This window comes from Sebastes fasciatus, chromosome 2 (genome assembly GCF_043250625.1).
Source record: "Sebastes fasciatus isolate fSebFas1 chromosome 2, fSebFas1.pri, whole genome shotgun sequence".
Lineage (NCBI taxonomy): Eukaryota > Metazoa > Chordata > Actinopteri > Perciformes > Sebastidae > Sebastes > Sebastes fasciatus.
In genome coordinates this window covers 27,296,851-27,312,441 of record NC_133796.1, presented here as the reverse complement: position 1 = coordinate 27,312,441, position 15,591 = coordinate 27,296,851, and the positions used below count along the sequence as shown (strand labels likewise).

General features: G+C 41.5%; 1 protein-coding gene across 10 annotated transcripts in view; it reads right to left on the bottom strand.

The window, feature by feature from the left end:
- The window catches only part of sox6 (SRY-box transcription factor 6), a 152,265-nt gene that overhangs the window by 78,618 nt on the left and 58,056 nt on the right, over positions 1-15,591 (bottom strand). For all 10 annotated transcript variants that reach the window (XM_074616692.1, XM_074616674.1, XM_074616702.1 and 7 more), the window contains one exon: positions 14,787-14,997. In XM_074616692.1, coding sequence (XP_074472793.1) covers positions 14,787-14,997 — 211 coding nt within the window. The remainder of the gene's footprint in view (positions 1-14,786; positions 14,998-15,591) is intronic.

Here is a 15,591-nt window from a genome sequence, read left to right as displayed (position 1 = left end):
TTCATATTTCATTCACTCGCTGCTGTTTTAATGCAACAACTAATAATCTGAATTGGGTTTTTTATTGTTCACACACATTTTATTAAATTGAGTGCTAGTTAGTTGTAAATGCCTGTGGGTTGAGGAGCGAAGGCAGGGGAAAGTTGTTTGCTAATTTACGTTTTTATTGCCGCTCTAAACAGAGTAGTTCATTCAAACGATCATTGCAAACTGTAGAAAAGATCAAATTATCGAGTGGAACACCAAATAGACAAATAAGCGAAGCCGCAAACAAATCAAATCTTGTCACTTTGGAATTGGATTGGACAGTAATAAAGCAGATCTTAAAAAATCATGACACACTAATTTTCAAATGGCTCTTCAGATTGCCACGGAGATATGAGGTCCAGCAAAAATATACCAGCACTGCTTGGGCAAAAAAAAAAAAACATCTTCACTTTGACAAAGCGATGTTTTCAATCTACTAAATTTGTTGAAAACACTCCATCATGTTTCAAAAGACAGTCCGCGACTGCCTCAAAGCACAAAAATGGTTTGTTACAACATGCAGCAGTCGGTGTTTTATTACTCTGTGTTGTCAGCAATGAAATCGTTTCAACTGTCTGCCACCACATTCTGAGCCGCTCTGCGTGCGCTATTCTCCTGGGACGAAAGATGATACTTGTGTTTGAGTGTTTGTTGTGTTGAAAAGCCGTTGGCAGAGAAAAGAGGGCTATCTGGGAGAGGCAAATGAGCCATAAGTCATGGATAACAGACTAAGAGACCTCCCCTTTAGCATTGGCCTTGTATATCAGTTGTCCCAGCCTCAAGGGGAAACATGTAATTACCAAATCAATGATCAACTGACACTGGCCATATAAATAATTTCCTCCCCAGAATGCAGAGGGGCAAATAGGGAAACAATGTTGTTTGCGGTGAGGAGGAGCAAACAAACAGAGGAAATGGGGTTTAGAGCCTCTAAACAAGCTTCAGCTCGAATGGAGCACATTTTTACAATTTGTCACAATCCAGTTATAGCCGAGCAAAACCAAAACCTCCTCAGAACATTAAACCGGGCGTTAGGAAGATCTATGAACTGCAAAAACAAAACTGAAGAATGCACCATTTTAAAAATATAGAGCGACTCTAACCAAGGACATAAAATTAAATATATTTTGTTGCAATAATATAAAAAATCACATTGTTAAGACAACATTTGACAAAAACATGATACTATATAACAGATAACTTTTTTAACAATCAGTCAAACTGTTTGGCTGAAAGTATCTCTTATCATACTCTATTTGGTATTTGGGCACATGGGACTACTGTTTTTGCAATAAACTCCATTATATTTTAGGAAAAAACAGTAGTCCCATGTGCACAAATATTAGATATAATATGATAAGAAAATGGCTATATCTCAGAAACTACAAGGAGCACAATCAAGTAGTTGGTATTTATGAATGCATAACATCATATCACAGATATGAAAAAATCTTCCATATGGAAAACACTTAATAAACACAATGTATGCGTTTTTCCTCATTTTTAAAAAATCCTGAATTTGACTATGAATAAAAGTGTGATTTTGACCAATCTGAACAAATGTGACCTTTTTCCTTATGATACTAAATATAGTCTTTGGGCACAAATGGATTAAACTTCTTGTGCAAGCATAACATATGCAATTAGTTGAAAATATAGAAAGTGAGGGTAGGTTTTAGGCTGCACAGAGGGGTCTAGAAACAGTGGGTAACATCATACACCCTACAAGCTAAAAGCTCTAATGAAGTGAAAAATGGATGAGGAATATCCACCATTACTTAGTGTGAAAATAACACAAATCACTGTTATTTTGCAATGATTTATACAGTCATAAATTATGCATTAATTAATCCTCTATATGATATTAGTGCTTTTCATTAACTTCATTATATTGGCTGTATCATGTGATTACACATGTAAAAACTATGTGTCGAATTTGGAAGATAAACTGTTATGTCTTAGATAGCTTTTTATTTTATTTTTTTAAAAAAACTCTTAAATTCCACTTCTGCATTCAGTGTTAGATATCCATTTCTTTAATTGAGGCATACATTTCTATCTCGGAGATAAAACTCTCAGAATGTCAGTCAGACAATGATAGGCTGACGTCTAATTCCCCCATCCACACTGCACTGCACGGGAAACAAATCAAAAGTCGAGGTTGATAAAAAAGAAAATGACTGTGACACACTCCAAGGAGTCCTTTGAATATCTTAATCACAGACACACTAAAAACAAGACCCCATCATCACACCAAATAAAACATAATAATTACAAGAGGCAGGCAGGGAAGTGAAATGCAGAGAGAAAACATGTTTTTGTCATTCAGCCGGTAGTCCCTGAGACAACAGCTGTTGGATGCTGCAAATACTCCTGAAGTCTCCATAATCATGGCGTTATTGAAGTGAGGACAAAAAGGGCACTAATTGCAAGGGAGCAATCGGAACGCAATAGGTTACACACCCGGGTGATGCCGCACAATGCAAACGCTAAAGAGGGAGCTGGGGGGGGAGAAAAAACATTCGGAGCACAACAGTGCGTTGTCGCTCATTTTCAGGCAATTACCTTTCCTCGTTGTCAACAGTTTTAATAACCTCTACCGTTTCTAGAAGACTTTTGGGTGCAGTTAGATAATTCCAGCTTTTTTAATATGTAATCACTAGTGCTGGCATGCATAAATAAAAAGGTCCAGACACATCAGTGTATTGTGGCGCACCTGCACCTTGCGGTGGGCTTTCTTTGACACCTAATCATTATTCCACTTGGTGAACATCTCTGTTAGTCACCTTTAGACTATCCTGTTCGCTCATGTAAACAGTTGCTATAAATATACTGTAGGTAACATGGATGAGACTTGCTTCATGTGAGGTTCTGATACATCTTCTCTGCTCCAATACTTCCTTCTTTCTTTCTTCCCTTGCTGCCTCATTTCCTTCCATCCTAATTTTCTTACTGTACCTACTTTCCCTCAACAGGATGACACCGTATCTCACCTGTGTACATGCCTGCCTGCATAAACTGTAGGGGTGGGGAAAAAAATCGATACGGCATAGTATCGCGATATTTTGAGTAGCAATATTGTATCGATACACAGACATCAAGTATCGCTCTTTTATTATATATGTACAATGAACCTCTTAACAGTCCGATGGACGCTATTCTGTCTTTCAGAGGTTGTAGCAGGGCTCAGTCTTAAAGCTAGAGTGAAGATGCTGGTATCATATGAAACTAGAAAACCTAAGGAAATTCATTGGTATCATGTCATGTTAGCTTGTTGGGAAGAACGCTAAATAACTCACTAAATGCACTAAATTTTGTCGAGGAAAAACTGGCATGGCCATTTTCAAAGGGTCCCTTGACCTCAAGATATGTGAATGAAACCTCTGAGATGTACAGAGTGAAAACTGTTAACGGATGTTGACAAACTGCATAATTTGCAGTTGAAAAAGGGTAATAAATCGCAATATATCTTATCGCAATACTCAGCATATCACAAAATGTTTAAAATCTCAACAATATTGTATTGTGAGCTAAATACCGTGATAATATATCATGGGGCCTCTGGTGATTCCCACCCCTAATAGATTGGCAACATCACTTGTTATTGTCTACAAGGGGCTGTGGGCCAGTTGTAGTTTTTCCTGATAAGTCAAAGGTCTTTTCATGAATAGGAGTTTTTTTGGCAAAACATTTTGTGGTTGCCTAAACTAAATTAATTATATTCCTTGTATTTATCCCATTAGCATCTGAAGGTTGCAGAGTTAAATACTAAGTGGACTGAAAGAGGTTACAACTATTACAAACTGTCTCATTTTAGGTAAGAATATTAGGTGCAATTAACTGCAGGTAACCTTTTGATTATTTTAGCTTTTTCCGCAGGAAGCTAAAAAATGCTGGCCTATGTGACCAAGAACTTGTACCTTATCCTTCGCCTTTATCTGCACTGACCACTGTGTTAATCCCACAGTGTTGACCTGGCCATTCTGAGAAGCCATATACACACACAGCACGCTGACCTCTCTAAATAGGACACGTGTCTATCAAGCATATATGAATTAACCATCCCCGAGAGGCTTCACCTCCTGAGCTGAGCAGCATGTGACCTCTCCCAATCCATTTTACTGCGGCACTCTGTGGCAATCAGGCTTGAATTATTAAAGTGAGCAGTGAGCAATGATCAATTCATTGCGGCCCTTGCTCGCAGACTGCCCGGCCGTACTTCAGCAGAAATGACATTGAGAACACTTGAGTATGCTTCCAGACAATGCACATAAACGTGAAATATGTCAGACCCAATATGTCAATAATCATAACTGTACAGGCTGAGGCCATGTCCAGGGTAATCCTACAGAAATGCTGTTAGATGACTGTAGGGTGAGCAGCGTTCAGCGCTGGGATTCCTTACAAATGCTTTCTTGAGAGAAAGAGCGGGAGAAGTTGAGGGGCAGATAAGAGGCTAGTGTGCTGTATACTGAGAGATGCTATGTGCATTCACCAATCTCTGTACCACTTCCTCAGAGAGGGCCTTTGGTATTAATGCTTGTAATGAATATTATGTGCGAATTTTTTTGAACATATGTTGCTGAAGACTTGCAGTCCTTGCAGAGGGCACGGGCCACAAAAAGCAATGATTCAAAGTCAAATTACATCCCTTATCTACCCAAATTAGAGAGGGGGGAAAACAAAAGCAAATAAGTTGAAAGAGAGAAAAGATTGCAAGGAAGTACGCAACTCAAGGAACCTGGAAGTAGGAGGAGGGCAAGGGGAAAAAAAATGCAATCAAAACTTCGTGAGGAGCAGATGAGGAGCCAAGATAAACCAGTACTCAGAGCCCCCAAAACTGCAATCTCCCCTTAAGCCGGAGAGTGGCAGCTGGCAGAACAGCTGGTGAATAGGATTAATGTCAGAAGAATGAAATAAAACTCAACATATGTCCGAGCCTGAGGTGTTGGGACTGTGCGTGATTGTGCCCCCGATGGATGCCATGTGTGCATCTGGAAGGAGCTGCTGTGCTGCTCTGCTCTCTACCCCACAAGGTCACTTTTAAGAACTAGGACCATTAAATGCTTGGATAGCAAAATTAACTTTTCATTCCCTCTCCTCTCCCCTCCTTCGCTTTAAAGTCTTAATTCGGGCAGCAGAGGGAATTTATTGAACGCAGCTATCAATACAATGCATCAGGGAAACAAACAATTGCTACTTTGAATAAATTAAGGAAGACTGAATACATGATTTATTAAAATGCAGCAAGATAAAACACAAACAATTAATTTAAATTTGATTTAATAATAATCAGCCTAATAAAGCCTTGGTGCGACACTGGTTTATGAATCGTTTTAACTAGATAGCAGTAGAGCAGGAAAGCAAAACAGAAAGGCAGTAAGAGAGAAAAAAAAGACAAAGATATAGTGATGTGATAGTCAGAGTGTGTTTGGTTTACTGGAAAGAAAAAGCAGATTTACTTGTGGAATTTCAGCCGACGCTGATCAGGGAATCAGCGCTTGTGAAGATGAACACTACGAGGAGAAATATGTGGACTTGATTTCAATTTATAATTTCCATTTGATGTCGGTAATCATTAGGGTCCACACACTGTAATAAATTCTAATAATTTCACACAGAAATTAAATTACTGGGTACCTTGCATTGGAGAGATTTTTTTCGGGGTACCCTGCAATTTAACTGTCAGATATAAACTTGCCTGCTAATCAATGCTCGAAAACATTCACATTTATTCAGCTATGTTAAATTAATAGACGTGTGAATAAAATGCGTGAGTACTGTGATCATGGCTGTTCAGTGTGATTTAGTAAATTAATGGGTGTCTGACTCTACAAGGACAAAAAGAGACTAATAGGATCCACATGAATGCATTACAATTTGCAGTGAAGCCAAGTGTCTTGTATAGACGTCGAAACTTTATTTCATCATAAACGCTGGACGACGGCGATGCGCTTCAGAGATTGAGCCATGAGATGAGATATTAAAAAAAGCACAAATTACAAGAATAAGATGAGTGATATACGGCACGTTTGGTAATATGGCATTCTGTAAATGTGTTGAATTTAACTAAAGCGTGTGTGAATATGCTCCAGACTGTATATTATATTCTAATTTCACTTTAAATAAACGACAAATTTTGAGGTAAAAAAAAACCGTAAACTTAAAGAGAGGGTATTATTCATTTCTAATTCTGCAATTGCTCATTTTCAAATAGTAATTAAAGTTGTTTATTGAATCTCGCAGGCAACTATGTTTACTAAGATGCCAGAGTTCAGGATGCACACACACTGCTTACTGGACTGTAAGACCCAAAGTCCATTTTTTTAATATAAACTCTTACTATTCAAGAATTAGTAGACATCTTTTTGTGGTCTTAACATTGTGTCATCATACCAGAACTAAAGCTTGATCAACACAATTACTGAACAATTAGAATTAATTTAAAGAAAAAGAAAATTTAAAAAAATGAATGTTTGTACAATGTACTATTCTGATTCTTTGCCTTGCCGCTGGATAAAGAAATGATGAAGTAACCATAGCACTTCTAAAGGTTAAGCATTCCAGCTCCTAGAAAGTCCCCATTCATTTGCTCACAGTGCCCAAAGTGTCTCAATGTGCTGTTGTTCAAGTTGGTTCAGCAACAATAGACGCTGTACTTTCCTTTTCAAATGGGCCCATTCCCTTTCTGTGGGATACAGAGCCATACGGACTGAGACCTGCTGGGCAAAGATGGAGAAATTTGCTTCTCATGAGCGACTGAGCTCATTGGTCCAGCTCACAACGGGGAAGTTAACAACAGGCTTACAGTATCAGCTTTGTAGAGCAAAGTGCCACCCACCCAGAGGAAAATGACAAAGAAGGAGGACAGAGGAAGATGAGGTGTGTAGGGGGCGTAGTAAAACGACCCAATTTCCTTTTTTCCAATATTATGCTAATTGGGATAAGAATAGCAAAAAGGCCGCCTCAACAAATCATTAATCCTTATTTCAAATAATAACGTCAACTAACAGATTGAACTTCATGATGTCAAATTGACGACTTGGTCTTAAAGCATATTAACCACCCGACCGGGGCAGACTTAAAAATTATTCTGGAGGTACTTCCAAAGAGACATGACGTTCGTCAAATAATTATACTCATTGGCACTCAGGCTTTGGAGTGCAATAAAACACATTTCTATTCGTTTCTTCTGACATCCTCATCTCATCTCCTGGCGCATGTAATGTTATTGAACAAGGAGAAAGAAAAAGCATCGAGTGGGAGGAAACATCTGTTTCATCGCTGCTGATTAAATAGTCTCTTTGTTCAAAAAGGCAACCATCAAAGTTTGGTGACATGCTTGCTGTTTGCGGGGGGGGAAAAAACAATGCAAATATGTTAATAGGCTGCATCTACACCAGTTGTCATGTTTGTTTGTGTCAAGGCGGATCTCTTAGCCGGATGGCTGACGTACGTCTGACTTCCAGAACAAGCCTGCAATGTGCTCTGAAATCATTAGCAGGCCACAGAGGCTGTCTGTGCCCAGGGTGTGAGTTACACTCGCACTATTTTGATCCTTGGTCAGATGACACCGGCTCTTTTGTCAAGTTATGTGTGGAGAATGCTTGGGAGCTGAATGCCACAGCTAGGACAGGGATACTGAGCTGGCACACAAGTCTCCCTGTGTAACCCTACTGCAGGCATTCACACACACACACACACACAAACACACACAGCAGGACACATGTGCCCTCCCTTTGCACCCCATCCCATTTTGGAATAGCCCCTGTTCTCCCCATTTTTGACCGCCTCAGCCCCTCCTCCTCCTCCACTGTCCTGACTGCATGCAGTTTGTCTGTATTCGTCCCTCTTCATGTTTCTTTTAACCGCAAAACCAGGCTGTTACTTCCCAATTCTAGGCTTCACGGCCCAATGACAAATATAGTAGCATTAGAGGGCTTCTGCCTTCTTATGTGTCAGCGTTTCACCATATCTGTGCCCCTCCAAATAGTGCGCGGTCACATAAAACAGTCAGGCCATTACAAATTGGTGCTGATCTAATCACCCACATACAGCATTCGAGGCAAATCTATTGTTTTTTCCTAACGGCAAAAAAAGTTAATATTTTCCCAAATTGCACAAGCAGTGATGTCATTGACGAGACATACCTACAACCAGTGTGTGGGTGTGTGAGTGTGTAAAGACAAGCGAGCCTCTGTGCAACCCTAGCTGTGATTTGTCTCTCAGAGACACCCGTTTCCTCCTATCAAGGGGTTCCTGTGCAGCCAGTAAGCCGGGATCACAATGGGAGTTTTGTGCTGCATGGGCGCAGGGGGACACGCTCAACAGCTGAAACCCGGGAAGATGGCCCCTGGAATGCTCCGCAGCAGTTGCTACTGTTGACTAATCGGAATATGAGAAGTGGGGAAGGTGATCTTGAATGCAAAGAATGGCACATTGAAGAAGCAGCTGCTTGTTTTGTCATCTGAATGAGCAAGACAGCAGAAAGGGTTCCCCTTTTTGAAAGGGAGCAACAAAATCTATATCTTAGCTTGTGTAAAGTGAAACCTGTGCCGGCCTCCCAAGTCCTATGGGGACGCGCCCGTGTTATGTGAGGGCTCTGTTTTGGAACAGATAGTAAATACATAATTCAGCAGCGGACCAGACACTCTGTGCTCCCTATTCCCCTCATACAGCCACTCCATTTAGCCCTGGGCTCTGATCTCAGCCTGGCAGAGGAGCAACCTTGTCACTGGAGAGTAAGATGGGGTGGGAGACAAAAATCATAGGAGGAGGGAAATTGTTGATCTGGATCAGGTTCGAGTGTCGAGATGGTAGGGAAAACATGAAAAAGAGGAGGAGAAAAAGAAAGAACTGGACACGAAGGAAGAGGATGGGAAAGTGAGATTAGCGAGGAGCGAGGGGGCAGGGTATCTTTTTTTTTTTTTTGGTGAAAGTTCACATGTCAGGCTGGCAGGCTGCCCGCGGCATACAGCCGAAAAATCTATTTAACGTCTGCTTCACAGGGTGACAAGAGGGTTGATTGGCAGAGAGCAGAGAGCCGCTTTTGATCATGTGTCCTAACAAGCGATTCCAGCTCATGTCTCTTCAGCCTGAACAGATCTACATTACCTATTCAAACAAAAGTGACAGACCAGAGCGCTGCTCCGCTGGGCTGGTGCACCACGCCACAGGCCAAGAGAGAACACACACACATGCACACACAGGAAGGCCCGCACTGACACATACTGTATATGCAAGCGCACACACACAAAACTATATCGGCGATTTGATCAAATAGATTACTTGCGTTAAGATAAGCAGCTTGCTGAAATCATGTTGAATAAACAACAGATTATTAAAAGGAGGTGAGAACACAGGAGAGATGTTCACTGATGTTTGGCCAGTGTGTGTGTGTGTGTGTCCTGCCAGGAGGGTCCCGGACTAACGCTGTCCGGTAGGATGCTGCATTCGGTGCGAGAGGCAGCGTAGAGCTATGTGTGATGATCGTCTCAAAATCTGCAACCAAGGCAACTGGATTTCCAGCCTCATTGCATATGCATAGAGTCAGAGGCTCATGCTCAGATCATTATAACAAAGATTCCTATTAATTAGGTGGGATAAAGCAGAACCAGATGACATGGCAGCTGGGATGAGAGGAGAGAGGGGAGAAGGGTGGGAGCTAAAAGAGGAGGGGAGAAGGTCCATCAGTCTGCTTGGGGGGAGGGAAGGGGTGCTTTTTGGAATATAATTATTATATACCTTTAGAAAACATTTCTTTTTTTTAACGCTACACTGAAACTAAATACATTTCTAAAGAGAGATCTGTTGGTGCTATTAAGCACCTGCAGCCAATTTCCAGCGAGCCGCCATGAGGAGTCAGCAGGGGCTGTGACACTGACGGGGGACAGTGTTACAACAGAGTCAAGAGTTCATCAGTGCTAATCAGACCATGGGCTTAGAGCTGATCCTATTCTCTTCCAAAGCTTTCACCCATCCCTGAATCTCATTACATGGCCAGTTGTAATAGAGGATAATGACCTGGGGCTACGCACACAATGCTGATCACTCCCCCCACACTCAACCTACTGCACAGTCATTACACAGTGATAATACACATCCTCGCCGGGGGGATTACATTTATAAATAGAGGAGAGGTGGTACAGGCGAAAGGAGAGAAATAGAGGTCTAAGTGATGAAACACATACAGTACTCACACGTATAACCCTGTGCCCGAACACAATTACAATTAGTGCACCATGTTGTGCAGTTTTATGCCACGAGCAATGGTTAGGTTACCTGCCGCTGTAATAGGGGGAACTCTTTTCTCAGAAGCCAATAAATATCCTTCTACCTGAGATTAAATGGGGGTTGCAGTTTGGCTGAATGGCGGTGGTATGGCTCCCCTTTGCTAAGCTAATTAGCCATGATTCTGTCAAAGGGCTCCAGGTGTTGAGTATTCTGCTTGAGCACATACTGTATCCACTCTGACTTGTCCAAGTCAGTTTTTTGCACCTCAGTATTACATATTTGACTTGAGTGTCTGTTTTTCTTGAATTAGAGCTGGAAAATTTTGATTGGCATTTATAGATTATAGCTATAGATAGTAACGTGAAAAGTGTCCACTGTCACTGTTTAACAGCTGCGTCAAATGTCCTCAGACCATCACCTGTTCACCGGCTGCTTGATTCTGATACCATCGTTATTGTAGTTTCAATAATGAAATGGTTGAAAAAGGTTGACTTAGCTAATAAGAAACTGTAACACTGAATGGTAAACAGGCATTCTTATTGAACACAGCTAAAAAAATGAGGCTACCTCTATTCAATAACACAAAGATGACAAAAGATACATAACTGCATCTACTTCTGTATTGGTTTTACTGGCAAGGACTCAACAAGTAGACACTGAGTCCAGGGAAATCCCTAAAAGCTAAGACAGGAAGCTTAAACCCAATTACCCGTCCTTGTCTTGGGGGACGACCATAAAGACTCAACACACAAAGTATTTTCTGTGTTGACTTGCACAGTATTGATTCATACTTTAGTGCATTATATAAAACTGTTCTAATTGCATGTGAATCAAATCAAGGTCACCTTGGGGTTTTTATAATGGTGGCTATTTTTCTTTTTCACCCTAATACTTTATACTGACATTTTTAACTCTTGACAAGTGCTGTCTGGAGACTTATCCATAAATAATGCATTTACAATACCTAGTAAATAAACATGGGGCACAATCGTTAGCCCTGCTGGCAACTGGGCCTAATAGAGCTTTTACAGCAAAGGTGACTATTCAGCTAAATGCGGTGCTCGCTGCTGGGAGGACATTTTCATTCATTAGCACAGTCACAAGCACTTAAAGCACTTTAAGGACCAGAAATGGAGAGGAAGGGTGGAAGGATAGAGAGGGTGAAAGGGTACAAATATATAGAGATGGAAGGATGGAGATACTGAGCACCGCCTCTATTGTTATAATGTTTATAAGGCATCGTGGTCAATGAGGGAAGTGGCCAATAATTTTTTCTTTGAATGATATAGGACTAAAAGCATTCATGTTTCCTTCCAGGTGAGTTTTAATTTCTCCATGCACTCTAAACACAAGGTACATGTATTGTGTGTTAGCAAGTTATCGAAATTTAACTCACATAGAAGAAAATTGGGGTAGGAATCAACAGAGTCCAAACGATACGATATTATCACGATACTTAAGTCACGATACGATCTTATTGCGATTTTAAACATTTTGTGATATGCTGAGTATTGCGATAAGATATATTGCGATTTACTGAGCCCGCTACAACCTCTGAAAGACAGAATAGCGTCCGATAAGAGGTTAATAGTTTATATAGCAAAAAATTGACGAACGAATGAACGATACTATGCAGTGTCGATTTTTCCCCCACCCCTAGAAGACAACATGAATGCTTCCTTCTGTTTCACAGATTAACAATTTTTTTAAGTAATTTAGAAAGATTATCCTGGCAAAACCTTTTTTTCCACCAGTTCTTAAAGGTCCAGTGTGTAGGATCTGGCATTATCTAGCAGTGAGGTAAAGAGATTGCAACCAAATGAAGCCTTTTCTATGTGCCAAGCATGTTGGAGAGCTACGGTGGCTGACGCGAAAACGCGACTGGCCTCTCTATAGCCATTTGGAGCAGAGCCAGTGCGTAAAGTGTGTGCGTAGGTGGGAAGTGAATAGTGAAGCAAGAGAGAGAGAGCGGCGGCGACGGGAGGTAGAAACGTTATCGACTCCGGTCCAAGCAGGATAATTTAACAATGTTTGGTTTGTCCGTTCTGGGCTACTGTAGAAACATGGCGGTGCAACATGCCCCCTATGTAAATATAAACGGCTCATTCTAAGGTAACGAAAACACAACGATTCTTAGTTTCAGGTGATTATACACTAAAGAAAACATACTTATTAATATTATATTCCATTTTCGTAGATATCAGCTACCGCTAAAATGGAGGTGACAGGAATTTAATTTGTGGTTCTCCCAGCATAAAAAAAAAAAAATTGCATCTAAAAAACTCAACAGTAAGAAGCACCGGAACAGCTAATAAAGGTGGTCAACAATATTTGGATCCCATGTCCAGGAGGCTTCCTCCAGTGTTAACATCACTTTAGGTGGGATTTCATGTTCCACATATGAGCAATGTACTGTGTAAAAAGTGTATCACAGACCATTTGTTTTCCCTCTACACTTGAGGTCACCACGTTCATCCACAGTCCATCAGTACAATGAACTATCTTGACCAGACAAGGAAGCCCAGAGAAGAATGGTAGCAGATGGTAAAGAGTCTCCGAGGACCTCGTGATCCCGACCAGGCAGGCACCGAAGCAGCAGAATTAGACACAACAGTTGTCATGCTTAGATAAGCGATATATTTAGCTCATCTGTTGCTTGCGCCACATTAGCAGCATCATTAAGACAACAAATGGCTTCTTTGGTTCTTTAATCGGTTAATCCTGCCCTTTTCAATTTCCAACAGTGTCTCTCTGCATAAACAAAGACACACGATTATGATTTCTCCACGGTTTCTGCGAGGTTTTCCTTTGGCGTTTTCTAAGAGTCCCTCTCCCTCCATTTTACAGTAATCACTGATCATCACCGCTGAAGCTTCCTCAAGTGCTCTCAAGAACAGAGTATCTCTCAGTTCCTGCAGCTTGGGGACAGCATACTGAACTTTGTGAGGCTCTTGTCTTCTGCTGTGTTCCCCGCTCAGAAACTAATTTCCTTCAACAAGGGAGTTTATTTAGGTGGTGATGATACACGGCGCATGAGGCAGACCAAGTTTCTATTATTAACAGGAGATTAAAACAGCTGTATGGCACTCTAAAGCACCCTCTCCTCCCTGCGTTAACATACGGCCCTGGATTACAAGCTGCACTTGACCATTTAAATTACTGCAACAACCAGCCTTCACCAGCTGGGGCTCATTACCATAACGCCCGCCGTCGCTACCGAGAGCGCTGACAATCTTGCCCTGAAAATCAACTCTGAAACAGCCAGAAACTAGACACATAAGAAATATAGGTTAAGCTTAGGGGAAAACAAAGATGTATAACAGACAGAATTTGTCCTGTAAGGTGCTGTGGGGCGACATTCTTGTGCGTTCTCAGGTATCAGCTCCAGATCTAAGGCCAGTAGCAAGAATACTGCATATTCCTAATATTCATGTCTGTTGGTGTGTCAGAAAACTCGATGAACTCGATGAAGAAACCTCCATGAACACGGGGAAAACATGAAAACAGAGGCCAATGTATCTGCTGTATTATGAGTATTATGTTTTTTTCCTCTTGTCATTTGTTGGTCATTTAGATCCATTTCAATAATCCAAACTTTTCAGTTTTCGAAATGATCTCTAAATCACAGGTGTTCAGGTAAATAAGGACTGATTGTTCTGTCTGTTATTACCTAAATGACGTCACTCCGCATATCAGGACGTGGCTGAATGATTACCCGGTGAGAGGCCTGTGATGCTCTGATACAAAGATCACCAAACGAACACTTAAAAAAGAAGTGGCAAATTATTTTTAGGCTAACAGAGGTCTAATTTATTCGTCTGATGAAGTGCTTAAGCTAAGAGCTCCCCAGACACTAAATGAGACACATGCATTCCCAAGGGGGTTTCACATTTGATTGGATGTAGTTATATTACTACAGCCCTAATTAAGAAGGGGGATGTGTTTCAGCAGCTCTTTCAAATATTTGTTTTCCGCCATACTCTTGATAGACTGCAGGCTGTGGGAGGGAGAGCTGAGCAGGGTGAAACGGGGTGCAAATACGGCATCAACCTAACAGTCTTATCAGAGAAAATAATTTTTTTTCATATTCATGGTGTGTTGAATAGGATGTGAAGAAGGGTTGTTTGTGAGAAGCAAACTTTGATGAATAACTGCGCTGAGTGAAAAGTGTTTCTGTGTAGCAAAATGAAAAAGAGGTAATGTTCCTGGCATCAGGTCAGCACTATGAGTTTTATAGTCAAAGAGTTTGCCTTGGCACGGAAGAAGACCACACTTGTGCTGAGGTGCTGTGCCACGCAGTCTTTGTCACGTTGGAAGAGGTTCAGAACAAACTGGAAACACTGTAACGTCAGTATTCCCAGCTTGTGTGCGCCCGCATGAGTGTATGAGACGGAGAGATACAAGAGGAAAAGAGGCGGACAGTCAGGAAGCTAGAAAATTATGAGAGAGAAAGGGGGGGAAATTTGGGAAGATCAGGCGTACTTAGGAGGAAAAACGCCCAGACATACACACACAGGGACTCATACCGTCTTGCTCTGTCTTTGTCATCTCCTCCAGTTTCTTCTGCTTCAGCGTGTCCACTACGTCTGCCAGGCTTCCTTTGCGGCGCTCCGGAGTTCCAAACGCTGATCCGCTCAGCAGGTCGCTTCGCTCCCGGGCCCCCTCCTCCGGCTTGTGTGGGGAAGTGGAATTGTTCCGGAAGGAGTACAGGGAACATACTTTATTGCTGTCAGATTCCTGTAAGGCAAACAAAAGTTGGGAGGGGTGGCAACAAGGGATGGGATTTGTATTAAATGATGAGTGTGTCTCGGCGTTCTGTCAAGGCTCCATTGAGCTTCTTGACGGCTTTTCATTCAAATGCAGTGATTGCTAGATTTTTGCAGCTCGTGGGCCGATTTGGCCATATCAAATAGCTCCTCTCTGGCTTTCACACAGCAGCTTCTGTGTCTTCAACAGAGACGGCGTTGCTGCTAAATGAGATATGACAAGTGAAAAACTGAGATGTAATGACGAGGTACACTTTCATAGGGCATATCCATAATGTGCTCTTTACTTTTCATCTGCAGAGACTACACAGAGAAACCTCCCAACTGTAATTTCTCAAATTGCTTTTGAGTGTGCATTTGTGTTCGGGTGACTGCTGTGTAATTTGTTCATTTTCTAGTGGAGACCTATTCTCAGCTGAGTGCCTTGAGCCATCGTAAATCTGTGTCCTGTCTCGAGCTGTTGTTGTTTTTCAGTCCCACCTGTGTATGGTTTAGTATTTAACTAAGGGTCCTGTCTCTGGCTGACTGGCTGAGTGCTCCCTGTGCACAAACAGAGACATGAAGG